This window comes from Scedosporium apiospermum, assembly GCF_000732125.1.
Source record: "Scedosporium apiospermum strain IHEM 14462 chromosome Unknown SEQ_SAPIO_0087, whole genome shotgun sequence".
NCBI lineage: Eukaryota > Fungi > Ascomycota > Sordariomycetes > Microascales > Microascaceae > Scedosporium > Scedosporium apiospermum.
Window position 1 is genome coordinate 453 of NW_015971788.1, and position 26,128 is coordinate 26,580.

At 51.5% G+C, this 26,128-nt stretch overlaps 7 protein-coding genes and 1 pseudogene across 7 annotated transcripts; 4 read left to right on the forward strand and 4 right to left on the reverse strand.

Annotated features, from left to right (window-relative positions):
* Positions 1–9,419: 9,419 nt before the first annotated feature.
* Positions 9,420–11,392, forward strand: SAPIO_CDS2727 (uncharacterized protein; the record flags this gene model as incomplete). Its single annotated transcript, XM_016785674.1, has 3 exons — positions 9,420–9,540; positions 9,692–9,810; positions 9,917–11,392. 3 exons carry the CDS (start codon positions 9,420–9,422, stop codon positions 11,390–11,392), a joined length of 1,716 nt encoding a protein of 571 aa, XP_016644456.1.
* A 1,540-nt stretch (positions 11,393–12,932) lies between these two features.
* SAPIO_CDS2728 (uncharacterized protein) lies at positions 12,933–13,672 on the reverse strand (the record flags this gene model as incomplete). Its single annotated transcript, XM_016785675.1, has 5 exons — positions 12,933–12,979; positions 13,041–13,089; positions 13,167–13,247; positions 13,330–13,347; positions 13,448–13,672. 5 exons carry the CDS (start codon positions 13,670–13,672, stop codon positions 12,933–12,935), a joined length of 420 nt encoding a protein of 139 aa, XP_016644457.1.
* A 552-nt stretch (positions 13,673–14,224) lies between these two features.
* Positions 14,225–15,161, reverse strand: SAPIO_CDS2729 (NADH dehydrogenase; the record flags this gene model as incomplete). Its single annotated transcript, XM_016785676.1, has 5 exons — positions 14,225–14,301; positions 14,359–14,557; positions 14,633–14,725; positions 14,812–14,839; positions 14,902–15,161. 5 exons carry the CDS (start codon positions 15,159–15,161, stop codon positions 14,225–14,227), a joined length of 657 nt encoding a protein of 218 aa, XP_016644458.1.
* Positions 15,162–15,855: 694 nt separating this feature from the next.
* On the reverse strand, positions 15,856–17,619 carry SAPIO_CDS2730 (annotated as a pseudogene; the record flags this gene model as incomplete).
* Positions 17,620–19,967: 2,348 nt separating this feature from the next.
* SAPIO_CDS2731 (uncharacterized protein) lies at positions 19,968–21,241 on the forward strand (the record flags this gene model as incomplete). The annotated part of the gene is made up of 5 exons (XM_016785677.1): positions 19,968–20,067; positions 20,193–20,213; positions 20,294–20,425; positions 20,515–20,662; positions 20,740–21,241. The coding sequence occupies 5 exons, from the start codon at positions 19,968–19,970 to the stop codon at positions 21,239–21,241; spliced, it is 903 nt and encodes a 300-aa protein (XP_016644459.1).
* A 371-nt stretch (positions 21,242–21,612) lies between these two features.
* SAPIO_CDS2732 (uncharacterized protein) lies at positions 21,613–21,898 on the reverse strand (the record flags this gene model as incomplete). The annotated part of the gene is made up of 2 exons (XM_016785678.1): positions 21,613–21,819; positions 21,881–21,898. The coding sequence occupies 2 exons, from the start codon at positions 21,896–21,898 to the stop codon at positions 21,613–21,615; spliced, it is 225 nt and encodes a 74-aa protein (XP_016644460.1).
* A 589-nt stretch (positions 21,899–22,487) lies between these two features.
* SAPIO_CDS2733 (Uncharacterized protein) lies at positions 22,488–23,643 on the forward strand (the record flags this gene model as incomplete). Its single annotated transcript, XM_016785679.1, has 3 exons — positions 22,488–22,511; positions 22,580–23,008; positions 23,068–23,643. The coding sequence occupies 3 exons, from the start codon at positions 22,488–22,490 to the stop codon at positions 23,641–23,643; spliced, it is 1,029 nt and encodes a 342-aa protein (XP_016644461.1).
* Positions 23,644–24,717: 1,074 nt separating this feature from the next.
* Positions 24,718–25,620, forward strand: SAPIO_CDS2734 (Protein-L-isoaspartate O-methyltransferase; the record flags this gene model as incomplete). Its single annotated transcript, XM_016785680.1, has 3 exons — positions 24,718–24,819; positions 24,934–25,412; positions 25,479–25,620. The coding sequence occupies 3 exons, from the start codon at positions 24,718–24,720 to the stop codon at positions 25,618–25,620; spliced, it is 723 nt and encodes a 240-aa protein (XP_016644462.1).
* Between the last annotated feature and the right edge of the window lie 508 nt (positions 25,621–26,128).

The following is a 26,128-nucleotide window of genomic DNA, read 5'->3' on the forward strand; positions in this document are numbered from 1 at the left end:
ACTCGTTTTGATGGTAGACAGGTAGGGAGATCTTCAACTCTTGCAAGAGAAGAACAGGGCACGGGTGGATCGAACCAACGTTCAAGGTTTAGTCTTGACTGGGGCAGAACCTCATTGATATACACCAAGATCCCTCCTTCTTGGGCCGTCAGCTCATATCCTCTCAATTAGTGAGTCCAACCTCGTATCACACACACTAGAACTCCTTCCTGCGCAATCGGGCATTTCACGAGTCCAAGTCATGACTAGTTGCGAATGAAACCCAGTTCCTTGGCGAGCATGAGCTGAAATTCTCGCTTGCCTGCCCCCCTGGCGAAGGACCAAGCTCAACACATCAGACCCCAGCCAGCTTCGGCTCCTCTTTCCGCCTTTCAACTGCCTTGAAGAAAAGCATATCGATGCTCGAGTCCTTGGCAACTATTTGCCTTGGCTCATTTCGCTTCCTCCCGGTCATCGAAGGGAAACGCGGAAATGAGGAGGCTCCCGAGTCATGAACAAATTGATGCAGAATTCCGCGTTTGGAAGAAGCAATTCACGGGGGTGAAGCTCAACGCGGGGTGCGGAAAGCAAATTAAGAATAGTAATCTGGTGGATCGATGCAGGGATCCCCTGGTTGAGCTTATTCGTATTCCCGACATATCAATCTGGGGAACATGTTGGGATGAAGCGGGATGGGCTCATTCTTCCTTCAATCGTCGGCCAAGTATTGCCTCACGCATATCGAAGGCCTCAGTGCTGAAGGCACAAGAATATCTCAATGTTGTATTCGAATGTCATGAATGTCACCTCCAGGATGCAAAGACGGTCGTACCCCTAAACACGAAGTCAGTGGCGTTTTCAGCTCATGGACGCCAAGCTCTCAATCCCACGACGTCGCGGAAGCATGACAAAAAGTATTGCCCGAACAAGCAAATACGAACCACACAATCGAAAAGACAGAGCAGCTTCGAGTCGGAAGCCCCGATGTCGGTGACCGGGGAGAACTTTAATGTGCAGAACTACTTGCTTCTTTTGAGGTATTACCCGCGTTCGCAGGAAAAGGTGAGCATGCATGCAGCACTTGATGCATGTCTCAATGGAGACTCGAAGAGAAGACATCTAGTAAGGACATGGATAGGAATAGGATATGTAGTGTAATCAGTGGAGACATTAATTTAACCTTTTGTGCGACTCTTTTGAACCATAGGTCAGAATCCTTAGCTTCTTGGGCGATAAGGACTTCCCCAGAGCGAAAGCGTTTCGAGATTTTCCATGGGTATCCTGGTGTTGACCAACCAGATGGAAGCTGCATGGCTTTCCTTCGTACAACAGTGTCAGCCCTAAGAGGCTGAGTTGGCAGAAAGGGAGATATAAGGATCTACTGATCCCGTATTCCACATGGACGAATGACCAGGGAGGGTGCTAATCCACACATATTACATGTCAGCCAAGGAGATCACACAGCAAGCCAATCTCCAACACTTCACTCAAGCCGTGGATACCAAGTTAACTCAGATAATGTTTCGAGATATCCGAGACAGCCCAAAGACCAGGAAGGGCCATCCACATCGATCTGATCCGCACATGTTTCAAGTAAGCATGTGGCGAAATCGAGACGATTCGTTGGCCAACCACACCGAACGAAGCCACCGCCTTAGACTTCCAAAGCAGCGACTTGAGGATTCCGAGGGAGGTCATACGCACACCGTAAAGAAGGGAGACAAAAAGAAGAAAAAAAAAAAAAAAAAAAAGAGAAAAAGAGGGGGAAAAAAATTGGGGAAAATGATGAGAAGACGAAATCATGTCTGAAATGGTCGAATGGGCTAGGAACTTCAAAGACAACTGACACTCAGCCAGCCAGACCGCAGCTACACCGAGAGAGAGCAAAGGACGCGAACGCACCCGGAGCCGAAACGGGACTGGCGCATCTAATCGACACAGAAAGGGAGGGGGAAAAAAGGTGGTCAGCCGGACCGGATTATGGCCTGCCGTTCCTTGTACCATTTTGTGACGGATGATCTAGAACACGGAGTATGCCTTGATATTCCTCATATCTAGACTTGGGCCAGCAGCCTTGGCAAAATATACCCGGAAAGAATCAGTAAGACTCAGTCGACGACGGCTCGAACCAGTCTCGGAGTCGGCCGGTGAACAAAGAAACATGGGACGATAGCCTCTTTGGCCCCGGTTGTCAATATTACCTTGCCTTTTGTCCGGAGCTTTCTTGGATTCCTTGTTATTAATATCGTTTTTAACGATGCTATTAGAAATCGAGCCCGCACAGTCTCGAAGCCTAGCGCATGACTTTCAAGACTGTACCGAAGAATGATCGAGAATCACTCGGGAGAATCGGGAGCATACTGTCGTAATAGGAGCATCGACGTCATTACAATGGATATTCTCGAGAGCAGTATTCCTCGCGAAGTTAACCCGTCTTAGAGTCCTTGACTCTGATCTCCTCCAAGCCTCATGCTTGGCAGACCGGAAATGGGTTGAGGAGGTGCTCACGAGGGTCAATGCGTCGGAACGTCGTGTAAGACCATGGAAGACTGGGGACGCAGGGGGTGAAGAGAAGCATAACACAGCATGATGTTTCCTAATCCTCCCGCGAGTCAGTTGAAGACTCTCCAACTTTCTAGAAACAGGCATGGGATGGGTGTGTCATATGAAGCCAGCGGGGTTGAGACACTTGTATTAACCTCAGGCTTCTGGGGACACCCTCTTTTTTTTTTTTTTTTTTTTTTTTTTTTTTTCCATCTGTGCTTGAAGGGGCTTCGCGACACCACCTCTTCATAAGACTACCGGCATGCTTGATGCACCATGGCGACGCGTGTCGCGAGGCGAAACTAGGTCTCACTGTTTCTAGGATTACCTTCCGAATCTGCCGCGTGCAACCTCGACCAAGGAACTCCGTGGACGAGATTCATTTTCTTGGCTGTCTAAGTTGGCAAGGGGCGGGTGAGAGCGAAAAAGAGACAAAACAAAGAGGTGTGCAACGACGAAAGCCGGCAGCTCTTGTTGCAGGCTGTGGGGTGGAAAGGGTTAGGAGGATCCCAAAACGGATGAAAGCAATTAATGATGATGGGGCGTGTTACGTCCCACTATACTTGAGAGGAAGGTATGTTTCCATTTATAACATGCCTTACAAACACGGAGCCGGTGTCGCCTCTTCCCGCAAACGATCCCACGCTCGATCAAGACGGGAGAATTCAACCTCATACGTAAAAAGTAAGGCGATGGTGGCAAAGCTTCGTTGTTAGTGAAAGGGAGCCCTCAATGCCTTCCAGCCCATGTAGCTGACGACCCGAGCAAGTCCGAGCCGAGAACGCATCTCGATAACAAAGAGGTGTCGGGACCGTCCTTGTATTCATCCAGCTTCAAGGACCGATGGCAAATCATGAAAGGTCCAAAGGGCCCTAAAAAAGAACGGAAGACCCGGGATAGGACAGGGTTCCGTTACATCAAGGAAGCCCATCGTGCAGCACGCTTGTCCATGGGGCCCGGCACGTGCCACACCTGGAGGTACCTCCCCGGTCCTGAGGAAGTGGTGTTGGGTATTACCAAAGACGTTTTTGAGGCTTTGGTCGAGACAACGTCGAATGGTTAGCCCCATGCCCGGGTTCATCAAAACAAATACCTCCTACTACTCCATAGCTCGAGACGGTCCTATCCCGGCTCATCCATCAGGATATCCAGATTCAAATCTCACAGGAATCTGCAAAGATGTCGATGTTATCCACCTTGCATCGTCTGAAAAAAACAAGGCATTGCATCGATACGGAACCCGGAGGTTGATGAAGAGACAGGTGGTGGCATCAAAGCCAAGACACTAGAACGCTGCAAAGGTCTAGCTTTGGGGTTGAGAGTGGATCCGGCAATGTCAATATCGGCTTAGAGACTTCGCGAGGGAAGCGTGTCTTCTCCTAAGCCATCCCCATCGGCTGATTGCAGCTGAGGAAGTCTCAGAAACAAGCTTGCGGGGGAAAGCTAGACCTAACTTGGCAGCGGTATCACCCCCTCAAGCAGAGCACCGTGACCAAGAGCGTGACTGTACGGGCCATGGCTTGTATGCTATGGGTGGGAAACAACAGCAATACGAGAATTATTGGGGAATAAATTGGCCTGGTGAGCAGGTGTAGTGGAGGGCTAGCTCCATCGAGACTGAGGTCGAACGGGCGTTTGGAGTGTGGATAGGTTTATGGTGTGGACGCAGACGGAGGAGCAGACGGGGGGTGCATAGTAGGCAAGATGTGCAGGGTGGTGAGGGACACTCGACGATGATTAGTCGGAGCCTTACAACTGCATGAGCTGCGGTCAGTGAGGAGTGATGCATTGAGACTGGAGAGGCCCTATCGGAAAAAAATCGTGCAGGAGAGGATCGAGGAAGGTAATGAGCGGGGAATGAGATGTCTTCCAAGACGAGACCAGGATTGTTCCGTCATTTTTCGCGATGTGTTCTGGTGGATAATATAGCCGTTCCCACGGAGGCTCGAACTAGGAAGTTGGATATTCTGAAGTGCACCACTATTGGGGGACGGGAGAGCCAAGAATAGACCTGAATACAAGGACGGCGCGCTAGTGAAGCGTGAACCTGGTTGACGTTGATGGTGGAGAGATCCTCCACTGCAACGGAGGCTAAACAAGGATCTTCCCACCAGGAATTTGGTTACATTGAGCAGGCTTGCTCCTGGGGCTTGAAGCGTGGTTGATCATTTTTATCCAAGGATGTCGCAAAATGCCACATCGGAAATTCTCGTTCGAAGGTGATAGGTGTGCGATCGGACATTATTGAAAGACTGCGCTGACAAGCATGAGTTAGTGGGAGCGGCAAACAGTGCAGCATGCAGCGCAGATAGCCATCGTGCAGGTAGATATGGCGGATAAGGCGGCCAAAGAGAATCAATCTACCCCGAAGAGTGCAGCCTGTTCAATGTGACCCTTTGCACGATGCGGATTCCCAAGACAGAGGAGGGAAAGGTGGGGGCATCGCATCGCCATGGTCTGCCCACTGGAAAAGTCCAAAGGTCGATGAGCAGAGAACCATTAATGCGGCATCGAGGGGCAGCGTAACCAGATGATAATTGCCAACTTGAGGCGTTTGAAAACTTTGGAGCTGACCACAATACTTCATACGAAAAGACTGATGACGACAGTCCAATACAACGCCGAGCAGGCGCACCCAGTCCTTTGCGCGATGTTAACATCGGAGATACGAAACTTGCTCACCAAGGATCAGTCAATGATCGTAAACGAGGTGGTCACCTTGACCCCCATGATCCCAGTCCCATCACTAATTATACTCGGCGAATTCTTCCCGCGAGGAGTACCGGCCCAGGCATATCGATTAATCGAATAAAAGCGGCAGGATGGCGAACTTGTGATGAGAAACTCTTGCTGATGGGCAAGGGAGGCAATGTGGTGGGTGGTAGTGGAGGATGGCGTTGCCGTTGGGTTTCCTCGAGGCGTCGCGGTCAACAAAACGCGCCATTCTTGTTCCCTCCGATGGTGGGTTTCACTCGGAAACATCTCAAACAGGGTTCCCCTGTGGAAGCAGACAATTTTTTTTTACGTCCTTTTTTTTACGTCCTTTCGTGGCCGCGCTCGTTAAAATCCGGCAGTAAGGACACAAGGGGCGATTCTGGGTTCTATTGAGTGTTGGCTGTCTCTTCCTCGTTGGGGCAATCCTCCATCTACCGTTGTCTATAGGGACAACTCGAGTACCAAGGGCTAACCCACACGGGGCGAAACGGCGAGGAATCTGCAGGCCTAATCGAACACAGCCAGACATGCCGATATACTGATACTTGAAAGTTTTCGGGTGAAAGCCAGCTCTAATAAGGAATGCTCGAGTTAAGTTGTTGATAGGCTTAAGTGAGACCGAGAGACGCAACTAGCCGCCATCCTGCAAGGCTCGCTAGTTTCGGTTGGTTGAGGTAGCTCATGATGTCATATCAGAGACGGGGTGTTACAGTGCTTTCTTCCTCGACGTGAGCACTCTTCTTTCTCATCTCTTGAGCCATTCTCAAGGGAACTCAGTCGAAGGTGTAAATTTGGGTCACGCTGACCTAAAGAGCTGCTAGCAACGTTCTCTGGTAACACTGAGAGCTCGTGAAATGGACACTTCCGGAGAGTCGAAAGCTGGAGGAATCCATCCTAGAGCCAAAACTAACCGTCCGCTGCCTAGCCAAGACAGGCCTGGCACGGCCTGGATATCCGATCCTTCACCAGGGATGATGTTGCATAGCCTAAGCAAGAAAATCCGAGCGGCCCGACCCACGCTTCGAGAGGAGTTGAGCAGAAAGACGAATTGTAAATATTTTCGAGTTCAGGAGGACATTCGAGGACTCAAATGAGTCATCACGGTTGTATCGAACAGATGTCATCTGCTGCTTTTGCCACCAACAAGAAGCATTGCATCTGGTTCAAACAAGGGTCGGAACAGTGTGATTGATCTCCATGCCGTGAGGGTGCACAGATTTGCGATCAATTCCGCTTTCAGTGAGCAACGAGCCACCCACAGCCACTGATGCCGAATCGAAGAGAACAGTTTGGACAGCCAGGCCAGACCGGCATTGGAGGTCTTCACTTCTCCTGCCAGGGACGACCGTGACGACAGCCTGCGTTGCCCCTTCCCCATGTTTCGAATGCGTTGATGTCACCTGCTCCCGCTCCCCACCAACTTGGCTGCATAAAGAAGGACTTGCCTCGGGAGAGCGTCACTCGCTGCTTCCATCATGGGGGTTTTTACCTAATATGCCCCCAGATGTGTACAACCTGTGCGAACCGGAGCCTCGTGACAGACCGGGAAGTTGCGTCGGTACAATTGTATCCTCAAAATCTTGACTAGCATCTTGATCTTTCTGTTCATGGGTGCTGTGGAGCATAAAGTGTATGAGGGGAGCTGACAGATACGACAATTCAATTGGCCGAACAGATGTACTAAGCCACGCCTAGTGTCAGGATCTGGGAGCAGCATCGAGAAAAAAGGGCCTAACACCGCTGAGTTTTGCATTCTGATGAAGTGTTGAACCCGACTCCAAGCCTTCAGGCGTCGCCATGTGAGTGGCTGACTGGCCAGCTAGACCACTGGCCCAGACTCGACCTTAGGAAGACCCCGCCTTCCGGATTAGAGCAGGGATCTGGTTGGCATGTACTGCTGTACACCGGCGCCTTTCGTTCACCGCCAAAATTTTTCAAGAAAGCACCCTGATCATACAGGAGCAGGCACTCCCGCTCGACAGGTAGAGTCGAGGTCCAATCCAAGGTTTCGGCGAACCCACCCATCTTTAGGCGAGGCGTACCTAACATTTGAATTAAGCTATTGATGTTGAGGGAACTAGAAGATGGCGTCAAGTCTCCCGTTGCGTCTCTTGATTTCTTTCAAGCTGAGCGGATGCTGATGGTTTCTTGACTAATGTTCGATCCAGCTGGTGTGCTCGACTCTTTGTTGCTTCGACGTGTAGCGGGCACCAGCTCTACGCGTAATTATTGGCGGCCTCGATTTGGGGTATCGCAACGCCCTTACTGGATTGGACCTGTCATCTCCCCCAATCGGTTCAATATTGTTAGTCTTTCCTGCTGAATGGACGGACCGCGGTACCTCTTGTCCAGTCGCTCCTGCTACAGTTCCTCCCCTTAGACTCAAACCAAGGTGTTCTGTTAAAGTGGCAGCAGCAGTACGAAGTCGTGATATCAATATTCCCATGCAAGCACATACTTGGCAATAGATGACTTCCCCCCCCCAAACCCCCCCCAAAACACCCCAAAAGCCTTCTTTCCATTGAGTACGTATTCCCTTTCCCCGGTTTCCATATTTCATGCTGTGTATCCCGGGCTTGGGCCTGAGCCTGTCCCCCACTTTCCCTTTCCATTTTTCCCATCCCAACCCCACCAATGTAAATGAGGTCAAAGTGTACCTCCATTGGTACCACTGTACCACCACACCCTCTTCCGCCGGCCCAGGCCACACACCACTGTGACCATGCCTAAGTCCGGGGCCAGCTTAAGCCTCCATCTCCGGTGCTTCCCAATGCTTCGTCCTCACAGGAACAAAAGAAGAAAAAGGGAAGAAATATCAAGGCATTTCCCGCCTTCTTCATCTGATAGGCCACCATACGGGCCCTCACCTGACAACAAGCTATGCCTCGCCCTCCCTCCCAAGAATAAGTTGGTTGGTCAACTGTATAATATAATCTTGGTTGGTGTGCCCTTTAAATCAAGCCCACACACCCTTTGACCCTTCGACCTTGGTATCCTGGAGAGTTTCTTAAATACTGGATCGATTTTAATTGTCTTTCTACCTCCTTCCATCCTGCACCTACATCCCTCGCCTAGAAGGAGCATTCAACTCGGTTCGGACTGGATATTTCGAAAACATCAAAGATTGAAGCGCCCTGTTAGTGGGGTTACAGCCAGGCCCGCTCCAGGTTGTTCGGCGCTGTCCTACACCACAGATAACACCAGGACAAAGCACTAACACTACGCTGTCGCCTCTTCTCTTCACTAAGTTCGCGAAAGGTTAACCCGGCCCATTCACAGCATCTGACGCCAGATCTCGGTTTATTTCGGGGCTTTTCACACTCGGGCAAAATTGAGAAAAGAAAAAAAAAAATACATAAAAAAGAAGAAGAAGAAGGCGAAAAGAAAAGAATCAACGACGACGACCGCCGGCATCAGACTCTACTTCGCCTGTGCTAGGTAGAGATATCATTGATCTCCTCTCCTCCAGTGACCAGCCGCCCCAGTCCAAGTCCGCTGGTGAACGTTCCTTTCTCCGTTCCTCTCCCTCCTCTTTCCTGTTGAACCCCACATGGTTGATGCCATCACGTCAATTCAGATTTCTTAATTGAGCGACCCTGGACCGGACCCGAACCCAAAGACCACTCACCACCCCCCTCCCTCCCAACCCTTGCTCTCAGACCAGGGCGCCCAACCCCATTTATCGGTTGCCCCCAAGCAAGCCATTCCACCTGAAGCGTGCTGAGATAAGCCGGCGATTCAACCCCTCATCCTCACCCAAGCCCTCTCCGCCTTCCCTCAATTGTTGTCTGGACCTGATCATCCCGAGTGCTCAAATACGAAGTACTGCACCTGGCCTCCAATAACAATTTCTTCTCTGCCTGTCTGAAATTCCGCTACCAGTCGGCACACTTGTATCATCTTTTCTTCCCGCCTCTTCCGGCTTCATCCCATCTCCTTCCCACGCAACCTCCGATCACCACACGTCGGTCGCAGGATCCTCGAGGTCACAATTCTTCGCGACGTGTGCTACTCCACGTCGCCCGAGATCTCCGCTCGCGGCTCTCTACAGCCTTTCCTCTCTTTAACTCCGACCGATCCCGAAAGTCGATTCCGCTACCCAACACTCTACCCAAGGCCGACAGTTTGCTTCGTACGACGTATTTTTCTTCCGCTCTACCGAGCTCATCCTCCGCTAGAAGATGCCGGGGCCCAATTTGCCCGAATACCGTCATGCCCGCGGTAACAGTCTGAGTATTCACAACGCCAATGGCGTATCTACACCCGCGGCTCCGCGATTTGACGGTCCTCGCAGCCCTCCGAGTAAGTTTTAGGTTGAGTCTGGCTTGTTCTTCTTGTTTCCCGTCCCTGTCAGCCCACTCTGCTGGGGCATTGCTGTTCTCCCTTCTTCCCATGCGATACCTGTGCAATGTTTCACAAAGTTGAGTCTTCTAACTTATCCTCCCATTACTAGACACTTCGCATGTCCCCTGCAAGTTTTTCCGCCAAGGCGCATGCCAGGCGGGAAATGCCTGTCCTTTCAGTCACGACCTCTCGTCCGCATCCGAGAATATCTGCAAATACTTCGCCAAGGTACGCTTTTCGAAACATAGAGGCTTAGATATGCCTACCTCACATTCCGAGACATGCGATTGAGGTATTGTCAGATGTGGATGTTACTAACCATCCTGACCTGTAGGGAAACTGCAAATTCGGCCCGAAATGCGCCAATATCCATGTCCTCCCCGACGGGCGACGCATAAACTATGGCAAGCATGGTGTGACGATCGGACCTGCGCTACCGACGCTTTCGCCAGTGAGGCCGACAACAGCCACCCAGACCAACAACTACCACCCTTCGACGAGTGCACTTACGAACGGTCTATATCGTGCCGAGGGCATCCCGCCATATACTCCCACCTACACGTCCTTCCAGACTGCGACTGACGATGGACACCATCACCTTGGTCGCCAGCCCAGTCTTGAGAACGGCCTTCCCACTATCGATACGCCTGGATATTCAGGCTCCGTATACGGCTCACCACGCGACGACGATGCGAGCCGGTATGGCCTTGCGTTGTCGCCGGCAAATGCAAAGGGCCTCTCCGTCCTAGATGCTCCGCTGCCCGCTTCGTTTGATTCCAATGGCATTTCAAATGCTGCCCGATACCCCGCAGGCCCGTGGCCATCTTCCGTTCCCTCCAAATTCGGCCTTGAATCGCCCTCGCCGTCGCTCAACGCTGCCAAGGACTCGAGGACGTCAGAAGCTTTGAAGCTCCTCCATACCTCTGCCTTTGGCAGCAGTGAACACCTTTCTCCCAATATCCCACCATCCAGCAGTCCGTCAGCCGGCTTTTTAGACGAACCTTTCGCCAAGCGTACCCTCCACTCAAGTCGGTACACCAAGACTCGAGTGCTCAGTTCGAGCTTACCCAAGCCAGCCACCGTAGATAGGGACTGGGAGGCTGAGTTTGCTTTCCTCGAAGAAGATTACGTGCCCCAAAATCTACAAGATCTTCTCACCCCCGCCGAGAAGGCTCGCCGTGGCTCTCTCCGGGCGGTAGATGCCGAAAGACCCGAGGGCATCACAAAGTATGGGAGCCCGATCGGTGCTGCCAGCCCTAGTCGATGGGGCCCTCTCTTCCAGCGCCAGCGAGAAGAAGAACTGGAAAGCAGGGCTATCAAAGCATCTGCATTTGGCCACGTAGGCAGTCCTCTCCGGAATTCGAGCCTCGCCGATGAGATTGATAGCCGACAGAACGGTTCCCATCTTCTCTCTGGATCGAGGTCCGGTGGTGATTCCAATTCCATGTCGGCCTTGACTCAACAGTTGCAGCGCACGCGTTTGAATGAGGAAACGGGTAGCCCACTGCTGCACCCGAATTCGGCCGTCGGACGAAGCGTGGGTGTCGTGGCCCCTAGGGAGCGAGATAGGACGATTGAACGACATGTGTCCACTGGATCCATCGGCTCGACATTAGCCCGCATAACGACCCCCATCGACGAAGAAGATGCCACTTTCGTCTTTAGAATGGAAGAAGAAGAAGACCAGCAGCCCAGTCGATCGCGAAGGAACCACCCTTCCGGCCTCGGATGGAGCCTAGCCGGATCCAATAAGGGAGTCAATGTTGATCCCAAAGACCACCGCGAAGCCTCTGATCCTGTTGGGCGATGACTAGTAATGGCATAACCACGAACTTGTTACGGCTCGAATGAAAGTCTGGCGAAGAGATAATCGGTATGTTGTGTTTAATGCTTTTTTTTCCAGACCGCGACACACGAAAAAAAAAAACGGGGGGTAAAAAACGGGGGGTTAGATTGTGAGAGGTAGCGATTAGAGGGATGCCGGGGTAACCCGCATTCCACTGCATATTAGCTAGGAGCATTCTATTCAATTGGCAACGAGGGTGTCTAGGAGTATTGGCAACTAAGGCACGGCGTTTGTTTCTCTTTTCTTTTTGAGCCCATTCTCGTTTTGGGCTCGACAGGATAGCGACGGATATTTCTTCGCCAAGGGGATGGAACGCGACCCTAGGTGGTAGAAAGGCGGAAGTGGAACACGCGTGACATTAGCAAAATCATTGATGGCTCGGTTTCTTCTCTTGGTTCTGGTACTGGTTTTTCGGTTTGCTATTTTCTCGAGTTATCCTCCCCTCCTGTCTGTCATTTACGCCTGGTCAGAGAGTGGATTTTTGTTTTGTCTACCCTTGAAAACATTGATACACCATTCGGGTCGGTTTTCTAAAAACAAATATGGAATATGAAAGAGATATCCCCATGGCAGCGAGTCGCACATTCGGAAGGACAAGTTAGGACGGGATCATTTGAGGAATTTCTCTTTTCTTTTCAACATGGATGTCAATCTTTCCAGTTATTCTGCAGTTTTGGGTCTGTTTGATGAGCCGAGTTTGTTTGATTGGGTATGGATGGGTGGGGAACATACTCGAACGTTATTCGACTTGAGAAGATAATGTATCAATAGCCTCTCTCTAATGGGAGGCCTAGATGAAGGAGCCACGAATGGGTGAGATGGTGATAGATGCCAGCTGCTTCGCGAGTCCGAGAGACGAGACGCATCGATATCAGCGGGTCAGAATAAGAGCAAGCTACTCACGTACAAACCATCCTGATCGACTGCCCACTTCTATATGTCATGGACTCTCCACGTCAGGTGAATCGTTTCGTTCAGGGACTTCCACGGTAGATGGAGCCAGAGGACGGGCCCGGATGGGAACTACGGCGGACGTGACTTAGCACTGTCATGAGGAAACGCCAAGGAGGTAGATTTAACATGGCGAAACAACGAAGACAAGATGGTATACAGTTACAAAAGGAGTAGTAGTCGTCCCATTTGCCATTTAAAGATGATCCAGATCTATATGCCTAACTCACCGCCCCCAAGAAGTCTCGGCTCGACAAAGGGCGGCAGAAGTGAGAAGGGGGTTTGCCGAACAAGGAAACAAGGAGAACTCGGGAAAAAAAAAGCCAGCTGAGATGGAGATGGTTTGTATCGGGAAGGAAGAAAGGGAGTCTTCCAGAAAAGAGGTATTTGTTTTGTTTTTGTAGCAAAAGAGGCGAACTATATCGTATTGTACAGGAATGTTTTGAATCGTTTCTGTGTTTTCCCTCCTCTTTCTATCTCGACCCGTCTAGATGGTTAAAGGGAGAGAGATTAAGTTCGGTGGAAACGGCGGCGGCGGGGACACGACTATGATTTAGTTGGCGTCGGGCTGTTTGAGGATGTACTCCACCGCTTGGTCGACTGTAGTCATTTGGGTTAGTATAAGGTCATGGCAGAGCGTGTCCAGGTTGAAAAGCCTTACTGGAGTGGATGGCATCGGCCTCCTTGTCGGGGATCTCAATGCTGAACTCCTGTTCGGTTGTTAGACGGTTGGTTCTCCTTTTGACTAAAGTATCATGAGTCGGGGGTGGGGATCGGGAATGCGAACCTCCTCGATGGCCATGACGACCTCGACGGTGTCAAGGCTGTCCAAGCCGAGATCGTTGGAGAAGTGGGCATTGGGCTTGATCTATATTAATATCAGGGTTAGAAAAGCCGCGCCACCTTCAGATATCCATCCTCCATTCAATTGCTGGGTGAATGACACATACGTTGTTGGGGTCGTTGACCTGTTCAAAAGAGTTGTTAGCAAACTACAACTTCTCTCCAAGAGTTCCTGCCAACAAATATCCGGGGAAAAAAAAAATAGCTGAAAGGCCTAAATCTCACCTTGTCGAAGCCCTGGAGCAAAGAGATGATCCTTCCCTCAACCTCCTCCTTGTTAAGCGATCCCCCCGCAGAGTAATACCTAACCGCAAAAGCAGCAGTGCGTGTTGGCGCAATCACGACGGGCCTGCGCGCGACGCCGCTAAGGAACCTAGTCGACGAGACGGCGGGCCTCGCGGCGACGGTTCGGAGAGCCGGAGCGGTCCTGAGAAGGGCGGTGCGGAACATTTTTATCCTCGGCGATGGAATTTTCTCTCGGATGATTTGGAAATTGTCTCGTAGCGATTGGGGGCTAGACGAGACCTTTGTTGAGGAAAGGGAGAAAGAACAGGTCCTGGAGATGAGGGTTATGGACTTGATGAGTTGGATTGACCTGGTTTTTGGATGGAAGGGGAGGTGGGTTTTTTCTGCTTCGGCCTGGAACGGGAGAACGAAGGAAGTTGACGTTAGAAGGTGGTGATGATAAATTTCTCGGAATAGCTAGGGGCATTGGGCTTGGAGCTTTCCCGGTTGGATGGTTGACATTGATATCACGTGATGACTAGTGTAAACAACTGGCTGCAGTTGACTCGGTCCGGTTGAAGGGACAATGTCGGCATTGGAATGCGCTCAATAACATGATGGGTCTAGCTCTTGTCTCACCGCGTGGACGATGCATTTGATAACAAGCTCCCAAGATACAAAATAATTCATGGAATAGAATAGCGGGCAGTTTATGTTTTTGGAACTCTAGAAAACTTCTATATTTACACGATCCTCCACTCCATCATAGTCAATTGTTTAGCGATAAGGAGCGTCAGCTCGGATAGCAGCGGCCAGCTCAGACTCCCACTTGTCACCATTGGAGAGAAGCTTCTCTACAGAGGAAGTCAGAAATCGGATCCAGATAGGTAAAGGAAGTAAAAAGAACGTACCCTTGTTGTAGAGGAGCTCTTCCCTAGTCTCGGTCGCGTACTCGGCATTGGGAGATTCAACAATGGCATCGACGGGGCAGGACTCTTGGCAGAAGCCGCAGTAGATGCACTTGGTCATGTCAATATCGTACCGGGTAGTTCGGCGGGAGCCGTCAGCACGCTCCTCGGCCTCGATAGTGATAGCCTGGGCAGGGCAGACCTGTTTGGATTGTGTTGGTTAGAGGTGGGAGAGGTGGAGGAGATATTGGAGATATATCTGGGACCCATGACGTACAGCTTCGCAGAGCTTGCAGGCGATGCAGCGTTCCTCGCCGGAAGGATACCGTCTTAACGCGTGCTCACCACGGAATCTGGGGGAGATGGGACCCTAATTTCATCAAGGTATTAGAATAATCCATCGCAGGGCGTTAGTGCAGGTCGAGTGTTCTGCGGATATCGGAGACAATATCGAACCTTCTCAAAGGGATAGAAGATGGTGTAACTGTATCCACGGTGTCAGAAAACCGGAAACTCCACAGCTAATCGTCGTCGGGTATAACATACGGCGGCCTGAAGAACTGCTCAAGCGCCACGTACATGCCGCGGAACATCTCGGTCAACAGGAAGTAATTTCCAACGTAGTCCATCGTCGACTCGGGGTGGCTCTCCCACGTCTGCTTCTTCGTGATCCTGAATCCAGAGGGAGGAGGGCCGGAAGGCGTGGCATAGCTTCGCCTCGCGGTTCCGAAGGCCACGGGTAGTGTTCGTCGCACCACTGCGACGCTGGGAGCTGCCCGCTGCAGCTGTCTCGTCGTCGAGAGCATGACGACTGTCGAATGGGAGGGGGGTTCCGGAGTGGAGATTGGCGGAGGTTCGGTCGGGAGCGTTGTCGTTCGGCTCGACGAAATCGGTCTCTCAGCCCCTGTCAAGATCAATTGACGACAGCGCCAATTGATCGCCTAGGTGGTGGTTGCGGGAAGCGGTTGGCAGACGCCTGGGATTGTCTGGAGATCGAAAATGTTCTCTTTTCCACGAGGTTCATTGAGCAATTGCAAAGCGAATGAGGGATTACTGAAAGGAATAGGAGCGCTGCTGATTGGTTGGTGTCGTCTGTGTCACGTGATTTAACTGTGGTGGACAGGCGCTCCAGGTACAAACCGGTCGAGGCTTGACCTTCTACTTCAGCCTTCTGTGAACTCATCTTTGCAGCCTGAGCACACTCAGTAATTGCGCATGATCTTTCTCTTGTGCTGGGGCTAGTTTGCCGTTGTCGGAATACAATTGATATAACAACAGCTTTGATCTACGGATTTCCCCAAACCTCGATCGGATCTATTATAGGACTCAAGACCACCCAACTCATATCTGCCATTTACTCTAATAAGCACTCAGCTTCTGAACATTCAATTGCTTCCATTTGCGATGTAATCATAAACTCATCATAAGCTCATTACATCGCTCTTGTCTTTTCATACTATTTAATCTCATCTCTCACTACCTTCAATTACATCCCATTCATTACTGCCAAAAACTCTTCTCCCAAGCTCCCCACCAGATACCCATATTCGCAGCTATTACTAAATCAAGCATCTTCATGCCCTCGTCAAAGATGATAAGTTTTCCAAGTTTAGCCCGCCTGCCACGTGTACCTCCGCCCGCCTTCTCTTTGCCCAGGCTGAGATCAAATGGAAGAACGGAATACTCCTCGTCGCTGCTGTACCCTGCGGAATTCTGGGGCTTTAACAGTTTATTGAAATGATCGTGCAGCTGCTGGGCAGCTTCCTCGCGTGACTTGAGAAGATCGGCGACAGGTAGGTTGAATCTTAGTTCGCTAACAGGAGGGTACACACCAAGCTTTGCCTTGCGGCGCTCGCTCGACGTGTGCACCAAGGGGTTCGAATGGCTCTGCCCCGATTCGGCAGTGATGTGACGGCAGATGACGCTTCGGCCTGCGTTTCCGGTGCGGAAGACACAGCGGCCATCCCATGGGCTCGTAAACATGTACCCCTGCGGTCTTAGTCCCGGACCTGGCTTCGTGATGGGTCCCTCATGCTCAAAGTCGATCGAGTCTGAGCTTCGCTGCCTCGAATGGGACCGTGCGTGGCCCGAGCTCTCGGAATCACCGCGACGGAATTTCTCACGAATACCAGACCTCCAGCCCTTCGTATAGGTCATCAAAGCCTGTCTTGAGAAGCCCGAGTTTGCGTCTGCCGCCGAGGTGCTCAGATCCACTAAAGACGATGGGAAGGAGGCAACCGAATCACGTTGTCGTCCGTCGAGACTCTGGCGGTTAGGCATGCTGGGCATTCCGCGGAACTTGCAGTAGCCGGACGTTTCGATTAGGATATTGATCGGAGGGGGCTCCGGGCCGTCCTCGTATGCCGGGCGTTGGTGGATGTATCCGGATTCTTCTTCCGTTTCAATCTGGCACGAGCTGACTTTACCCACATTCCACTGGTGGCCTGTACTTGGGTCTCGGCGAATAATCGTCAAGGAAAAGGGGACGTAAGGTGTGAAATTGTCCATCGGTCGTACGGGCGAAGGACTTCGAATGGTACTAACGCCCGGAGGGGTATTGCTGACGCGAGGTCCGTTCCGGGGCTGCGAGGTTATTGCGGAGCCGTCCGTTAAGGGGGCTCCCCCGGCGGACAGGGTTCCCGGTAGCGGTCGCGGGCCAAGCAACCTAGGACCATCCGGATGCAGGTTGCCTTGAGAGCCCGGGCGAGGAGGCAGATCCGGAGGGAACTCGTAGCCATGATTCTCTAGACTCGATGCTGGGCGGGGAGGTAAAACTGGTCGCAGGCGCTCATCGTCGCTGCTCTCGGCGCTACGAGTGGGTCGGTCAAGGGGTGATGGAGTATACGGCGGAGGAGGGTCATCGGCAGGCGACAGGTTCTTCGGAGCTGTGGCAGCGGGGGCCAGGACGGCCGCTGGTGCAGGTGCAGGTGCCGGAGCAGGTGCCAATACGGGTGCTGGCGCTGGCGCTGGTGCTCGCGTCGGTGAGGTAGCTCCAACCGATCCCGTCGGTGATGAGACAAGGGTGGCGGCTCTAGAGTCAGCGGGCAATGGCTTTCTGCGGATCTGATTCTGGCTAGTAGTGCTTCTAGAGCTTTCTTGACTTCTCCTAGGCGCAGCGGGATCCGCGATGGGGGCCGGCGGCTCAGATGTTTCATTGGGCAAGTCGAGGTGAACGTAGTATAGGGCGTTGAGTACGTCCTCGCCCGTTACGTTCTTGAGCTGTGGCTTAGCTGTGGAAAGAATTACATCTAGAATACATGTCATGGTCAGCCGGTCTCCCATCGAGACACGTAATCTGTCTTGTTAAAACGATTCAGCTTTACCTCTTGTGCCGGGAACTCGGGAAATGTAAAGCACTAGAGGCTCTAACTTTTCGTCGGTAGGTTTATTTGGATATTGAGGCGGATTGGCGGCGAGGTGGTTAAGCGAAGTGAGAGATCGGGCCTCGACGGTTTCCACCGCGTTTGGATCTCTGCCATGAGACCCCGCCATCTGCAAGACAGCAAGCTCCGAGAGCGCTGGGTTGAGAACAATGAGGGTAGTGGGGGCCGATCGATATGTGAGAGGAAATCGGGATGGTTAAAAAGAAATAGGGAAAATCAATGAATGAAATGCCCGAAATAAATAATGGGAGGTGAAAAAGGTAAGGGGTGTGAGGGTGAGGAAAAGAGATCTCGACTGGGTTCAATGTTTATCTTATACAGACTGCAGGTGTGTGTGAAGTGATGAAAGTGAACCTGGCAACCAGGTATCAAATATTGCCTTCTGTGGTGCGGCAAGACACTGGAAGTCAAACGACAAAATCCAGCCACGGCGGATGCTGTCGTGGTGCCAAGCCCGTCTTTCCCTCCCGGCAGCGATTCGAAGGGGGCCTCAGTCCAGTGGATCTAGATGAACCCAGCAACAGTGAAGACGTCGGCGGTTCGGTTCAATTCTGCTGGCATCAGATTGTTTCGCATTAGGTATTGCTAGCTACGAAGTGACACAGAGATTTGATGCACACAGCAACATCAAACCAACACCAGGGGGGTGAGGCGGATGAGCTGACCATTCAGCTCCAGGGATGCTGACACTAAGGATGATTGGAGCTGCCTGTGCGAGGAAGAGGAAAGTAACCTTGCTTGTTGGTGGCTAGGAGCTCCTTGGGAGTCTGGGACTAAGGTGCAAGAATGCAGGAATTATGTGGGTGGGAAACCTGCAACGTCAGCACCCAGTTTTGGTCTGGATCGGCCTCTCCCAACCTTGGAAGCTAATACGAAATCGTGGAAGTCCGCTGGGAGGTGTCGCGGCTGTGTTCGATGACCTGACTGTGTTGGTTTGCGTCGAGAAGCTACTTCGTAGTCGACAGCTTGTTCTATTTCTGGCCGCGGGTGCGCGTGACTGGATTGATGAAGAGGGGCGATGAGACTGGAGGATACGATATCTATTCCATCGACTTTTGTCTTATTCTTCTCTTTTCCTCGACAATGAAGATTTACAAGTTCTCAATCTTGACCGCTTTCTCGACGTCGGTCTCGTTGATATCAATGCCTGTTAGGTGCAGGGATCCCTGCTGCGAGCTTCAGACGAAAGAGGCCGCCAATAATACTAACTCACGCCAATACCTCAAGCAATAAGGCCAGAGGTCGGGGTGCTGAGTCTGGTCTGTCCCAACCGAAGCGGCCATGCTGCAGGCTGCCGCGCGGCGGGTTTCAGCGCATATCGCGCTACCCATGTATCATTGACAAGAGCACATGGAACAATGCACAACAGCTGCCATCAGACCCAGGCACAACGATCAACGATAAACGAGCGAGCGAACGGGGGGATGACTTCGTACCGAATTGGCTTCGTATCCTTATGAGGCTGTTCCAAAGAATCAAACTTTTTGAGGAGCAGATCGCCCAGTTTCTCGGTGAAGCCAATCCCAGATTTACAAGGGCGGCAGTACATACAACCAGCAAATAATAGACGGGAATGAGTATTGACTGCCAAAGATTGATCAACGCGAGGGTAGGAACTAGCCTACCGTATCTGTATTTGGAGTATAACTTCATCTGCATGGTGTAAAATGGTAGTGCAGAGTTACAAAGTAAAATGAGAGTTTAGTTGAAGATATCCGAAATCCAGGTCAGGGCTGAAGGTAGCGCAGATTCCTGTACTCCGAGGTGCGAGATGAGATAGATCCTCGGTCTCGGTACTTGTACGAATGTACCTTGGCCTGTCGAAGGATCAATTTGCTCATTTGGTGGGATGCACAGTGTCAATCCGTCCAACACAAACCGCACAAAGGAACATTGAAGATGCCCAAACGGACGATGTGCCCTGCAACTAGACTACACAAGTAAACTGGACGGGCAGTGGACAGTGACAGTGGGACTCCAACTAACTTTCGTCATCAAGGCACACCCAGACGACAGCCACATGCTGCAGTAACAGCATCAGCCCAACGCATGCCGGTTTCGCAATCAACCACCAATCGAAATTTTGCTTGGTTCCCAGTGTAGCACTCTAGCTATCAACCAAGGCTGCGATAACAACGCGCACAGCATAGCAAAGCTGCACCACAAGGAAAACCTCTCCTCCCCCCCACATTCCACCTCTCAAACCCTCCGTACTCGACAAGCGCCACGATGGCCCAGCAGGAGGAAAAGCAACAGCCCGTTGTGCTAAAGGGCCCCAGTGCCCTACGGTCTATCATCGCCGGGTCTACGGCCGGTGCAATCGAAATTGGTGAGACCCGTCGCGAACCGAGCTGCCTGCGATCAACATCTATCGATAGCTAGGAGCCAAGGATATATAATGCCGGACGAAGTCTGGACGTCGAGGATATATGCTAACCCTTGTTCGTTTTGTAGCTATTACTTACCCTGCCGAATGTACGTCCCCGCAAACTCGATCGAGAGACCGACCATATCTGTATTAAGGGGGATTCGCTAACATGAAAACTCCTCCCAAGTTGCCAAGACAAGAACACAGCTTAATCGCCGCCTCGCCGATGGCAAGAAGCTCCCATGGCCTCCATTTGGCGCCCAGTGGTATGCAGGATGTACCACTCTCATAATAGGAAACTCCCTCAAGGCCGGAATCCGTACGTTTCGTCTCGCGACCAAACACCCCGCAAGGGGTCAAGGCCCACGTCGCTTCCCGTCTCACACCCCTATCTAACAACGGATCTAGGCTTCGTTGCCTTTGACCAGTTCAAGAGGCTCCTTGTCGATTCCGAAGGCAAGCTATCCGGGCCGAGAACAGTTATCGCCGGTTTCGGCGCCGGTGTGACAGAGTCCCTCCTCGCTGTCACCCCCACCGAGAGTATCAAGACCACGCTGTAAGCAAGATCCCCGGTGTTTGCCTTTTATTCCTGAGAGCGCAACTTTCTAATTATATCATCTTGAACGAACGTAGAATCGACGACCGAAAGAGTGCCAAGCCCCGAATGCGCGGTTTCCTAGACGCCGTCCCCATCATTGCCCGCGAGCGAGGTATCCGCGGTTTCTTCCAGGGTTTCGTCCCCACCACGGCGCGACAGGCCGCCAACAGCGCCACGAGATTCGGTTCCTACAACTTCTTCAAGCAGATCGCCGAGTCTTACATCGCTCCCGGCGAAAAGCTTGGTGCTGCTGGAACGTTCGCCATGGGCGGTCTTGCCGGTCTCGTCACCGTGTACGTCACGCAACCGCTCGACACCATCAAGACTCGTATGCAGAGTATCGAGGCGAGGTCGCAATACGGAAACTCGTTCAGGTGCGCTGCTATCATCTTCAAGCAGGAGGGTGTCTTGACTTTCTGGAGCGGTGCTCTTCCGCGGTTGGCTCGGTTAGTTCTCAGCGGCGGTATCGTCTTCACGATTTACGAGAAGGCGATAGATTTCATGAACAAGGTCGATCCGGACCAGAAGTACATATAAGCGCAGTGTAGAGGACTTTGGGAAACAAAGCTAGAGGCGGGAAGATCATGAGCGGCGCATAGCCCTTGCATATATACCCCAGTACTTGTTACAGCTATTGTACAGATCTAAAATAAGATTTCTTGCCCCATATACAAATCTTTCTTCTTCACCGTTATCGCTTTTTTTTTTTCTTTTACCTCAACCGAATGAAACCCGATATCCTCTCCCACAACTTCGCCGCATATGTCTTGTCTGGCATCCTGTCGAGCTCCGCGAGGAGATTTTCAAAATACGCCGGGTTGGATTTCGGTTTGAGTGTTGCCCTCAGGGGATACTACCGAAACGCATCTATTAGTCCACACTCCAGATTGTTCGATTCGCGAAGAGAGCTATTCTACCTTCTTCTGGTACCCGTCATTCAGTAACGTGAGAAGAGCGCTGGCCTGCTTCAACTCAATAGCCTCGTCCGGCGCCGCAGCTTTGGCATCAAACGTCCGATCTACTCGCTTCTGGATGGCATCCTGTATCTGGACGCCGGGCCGCACCTTGTCGCGGGGCCATAGAGAAATGGCCTTTTGGTACCGCTGAAAAGCGAGCTGTACGTACACAACGTTAGCAGTGATTCAGAGGTCACAGAGAAATCTGTTTAAAACTTACACTCGCGGGTCGTGACATGATTAAGAGTTAGGATCTATCCTGGCCCCCAATACTAGTCATGCTCCTGATGCTTGTGATGCGTCTTTCTCGCGTTCAAGAAAAATTAAAGTGAAGGCCGTGCAGGACACAGTGCCATACCTCCGTTTCGACGGTGTTTCGTCATCTGATCTAATTTGCCTCAGGCGTAGTGAATACCAAAGGTACTTCGTACTTTCACCCAACTCTTCCCGCACTTCGGAACCAACAATTGAAGTCCCCGCTCGCCTCTCTGACACGCAAGAGTTACAAAACCGATTACAGGGCGCTTTGTCTCGTGCACCTGGAGTCTAGTGTTCCTGTGCCCTCAGCTCAGCCTCCTTTCGCTCTCCGATCGATTCGCTTCCATTTGTCACCTTTGGTGCCTGTCAACTTCCCCAGCAGGCCCAAAACACATGGCGACATTTTTTCGTTTGTTCTCTTAATTAATTTACTTCTTTTACTCTTATTCTTAGCATTTGATTTTTTTGCCTTCGATTCACGACGATTTCTTCCATCCGACGTCACCTTTTCCGGTCCAACTTCACCACACTCGACCATTCCACTCGACGAACCTACGAACCTACACGACATGTCAGGCGGTGGCTACGAACGGGTAGGAACCCCTTCTAACGAGTCCGCAACCACCGAGTTTTCATTAACTAACGTTTTGTCGATATACAGGTAAATACCCGCGATGAAGAAGATCACAGGACAGGGGCAACCGGGCCCCGAGAAATGAACCCAATTCCCAATTCACCGCCTCCTTCCTTCCACTCCAGAGCCTCTTCCTTCGAGCGGCGCCGACAACGCGTGAACCAAGACCTTGCAGATGCTTTCGATGCCGACGGAGACGATAGTGAGGACGAGTCCGATGATCGACAGAGGCTGGTGCGAAACAACAGCCTACCGGCCGAACCCACCACACCATCACAGAGTAACGAGGAGACGCCAGCCAGAACAGGGAGGAACGGGTATCAGTCAGTACCGCAAGTAGGGAGTGCAAGCCTAGGAGGAAGGGTTTATGGTGGTGGCTCGCAGGCGGACGGAGTATTTTCCAACATGTCTGCGAAGCCCGAGAGGAGTGACGGCGAGAAGGAGGAACAGCCACCAGTAAGTTGAGGGGAATAAGTATCCAAGTGCAAGACAGTGGTACTGACGTATTTTCGCAGTCATACGAACAAGCTGCGGCGGACCAGGCGCCACCGTACTGGGAGACGACGATCCTAGCACCCGGTCTCGGTGGACCAGACGATGTGTTTATCGATGGTCTACCGGTTGGCTCTTTCTTCAGTTTTCTCTGGAACGCCTTGATTTCGTGGTCATTCCAAATCGTCGGATTCCTCCTCACGTACCTCCTACACTCTTCACATGCGGCAAAGAATGGTTCCCGGGCGGGCCTAGGTATCACATTAATCCAATTCGGATTCGGCCTCAAGACCACTGTTGGCTCGTCGCCGCCTTCTGGGCAGATGCCTGGACCCGACGGTTACGCGAGCCCCCCAGATCCGAACTCCCACGACTTCGATCCGAGCGATGTGACGAACAGTGACGACGACGCATTTGACATTTCCGGATCCGAGTGGCTTTCTTATATCCTGATGGTGGTGGGATGGTTCATTCTCATTAGGGCGATTAGCGATTATCTGAATGCGAGGCGACACGAGCAGCTTGTCCTGCAGAGTCCTGACCGGGGACTCCCGGTGCCTATTATTGCTGAGGGAGAGCCTCCAGAAAGAACCGTATAGACGGCACCTGCAGTCATTGCTTCATCTTTGGACTTCTTTTTCCTTCCTCTCTCTCTCTCTCTCTCTCTCTCTCTCTCTCTCACTTTTCCATTTTCCTTGTTTGGGTACGGATGGCGGATATAATGTATTACTACATCACACGGGCATACGGCGATTTTCCTATCTGATTCACACTTTTTTTGGTCATATACTCACTCATATGAAGCATGAAGGCTTCATTTCGTCTCGAAAAAACAATACCATTTCCTTGCTGTTTCGGAGACTGCTGATCCAATTGATGTAGAAACCGCCATCTACTAAGTCACTAGTGTCCCTTCGTGAATCCAGTACTATTTATTCCCATACGCCAGAGGAAGAAATGGAGTGAAGCTAAGCATGTGCTTTGATTAACTTGCTAGGTTTGACGTCTTATAAACGGTTTGATGTTTGACATCCAGGAACATACCTCGCCAGACTTCTCTTTTGTTCGGTTCCCCCACGTAAATGTCGCAAAATCCAAAGCCATGTTCAAAGGGAACAAGCAGTTGAATCAAACGGGCAAAAGTATCTCGGAATTCTGACTAAACTCTGAACTGGTAAACCAACCCAAGACAGCATACAATTGTCAACTGCATGCTATGCTGCAGAACGAGACACCTCAACTCATGCGCCATGTGCCGCTTCCCCCCCGCACTTTGAGTCTTGGGTGATGGTGACTTCATACGATTATTAGATCATCACATCACCACCAGGTCATTCAAATTGATTCGATTGTGACACGGCGCCACCAACCTCGTTACTTGCTTTCCCACAGGGAGAGGTTTTCGTTTGTTTTTAAGGGGGGAAGATCCCTCATTGTGTTGAAATACGAGGATCTTGTTTCTGCGTCAGATCACGCCTTCGGAGCTGAGCAACTTATAAACACCCTACGACGACCCATTGATGATATCAAGGAGATCCTTCTCGCGCATCAGGACTATTCGATTCCGATATCCACCTTTCGTGCCTAGGATCATTTTCCCAGCGTACTCTGCGACTAAGGACTTAGGGACAACCGAGATAAGAAATACCAGCTCGTTCGCAAAAGCGTTGAAAATGGCGTGGAGAAGCACGGGGACTTCCAACTCGGAGCTGGTGGAGAATATGGCGAGGCATGGTCTCCTCAAAGATGCCCGAGTGAAAGAGGCATTCCTCAACGTGAGCTTAAACAATGCTTTGGGGGCGGGGATATTTGGTTTCTACATTACCGGAGCAGCCCGGGAGTTACGTGCTGTATAATCTCAATATGCTGATGAGTATTCGAATACATAGGTTGACCGGGCGCACTACGCCCCGGAAATGGCGTACGAAGATGCACCGCAGCCCATCGGCTACGGGGCAACTATCTCAGCGCCGCACATGCACGCTACAGCCATGGAGAACCTCGTCGATTACATGGTACCTACGGCCAACCGTCCAGCACCCCGCGTGCTCGACATCGGTTCGGGCTCAGGCTATCTCACCCATCTGATGGCCGAGCTGGTGGGCGACAAGGGCCTCGTCGTGGGCGTCGAGCACATCAAGCAGCTCAAGGAGCTAGGAGAGAAGAACATGAAGAAGAGCAAGGAGGGCAGGGAGTTTGTGGACTCGGGAAAGGTCAAGTTTACCGTTGGGGATGGGAGGAAGGGGTGGGTTGAGGAGCCGAGGGAGGGTGAGGAAGCGGGCGGAGAGGGGTGGGATGCTATTCATGTTGGGGCTTCGGCGAAGGAGGTCCATGAGGAGCTTTTGGCGCAGCTGAAGTCGCCTGGGAGGTAAGATTGTTGTGCGTGAATTTTGCGGTCAGGATGTCCTATGCTAACGGGTTTTCTTGCACCTAGGCTGTTTATTCCAGTGGATGACGATATTGGCGGATGGGACCAGCATGTTTGGAACATTGACAAGGATGAGAATGGAAAAATTACGAGGACTAAGTTGTTTGGTGTCCGGTATGTGCCGTTGACAGATGCGCCGAAGTATTAGGGTCATTGATGGTGAGAGTGCGGCTTGAGACATCTCACAGGAAGGTCTTTAAGCAAATGGGCCATCCGCCCATACGAAAAACGATAACAAATTGAAGAACACAATAGTATCTACCACACATTGAGATGAAAATCCCAAGGAGTTGCTGTGCGGGAAGCATGGAGACCTAACATCGCGTGGTGTTATGCATAACGGTCACAAATGTGAGCTGGGCGTCGTTAGCTCTCTCTCACCTGATGTTGCAGATGCTTGAGGATACCACGCTGGGTCAAGTACCAAGTACTCTGTAGTGTGGATAGAGGGCCAGCTATTGAGAGGAATTGATCGGTGGCGAAAGGTGCGAGATCACCTGTCCGTTAAGCAGAAAGACCGATGATAAACTAGATGATAGGACGCAGTCTCATCGCATCAATTGACTCCCAAGTTGGCATCTCACTCCAACACGTGCACGACATCGGTTCTACCTCAACTACCTCACTAAATTGTGGCTGATGAATCCCTCAATTGG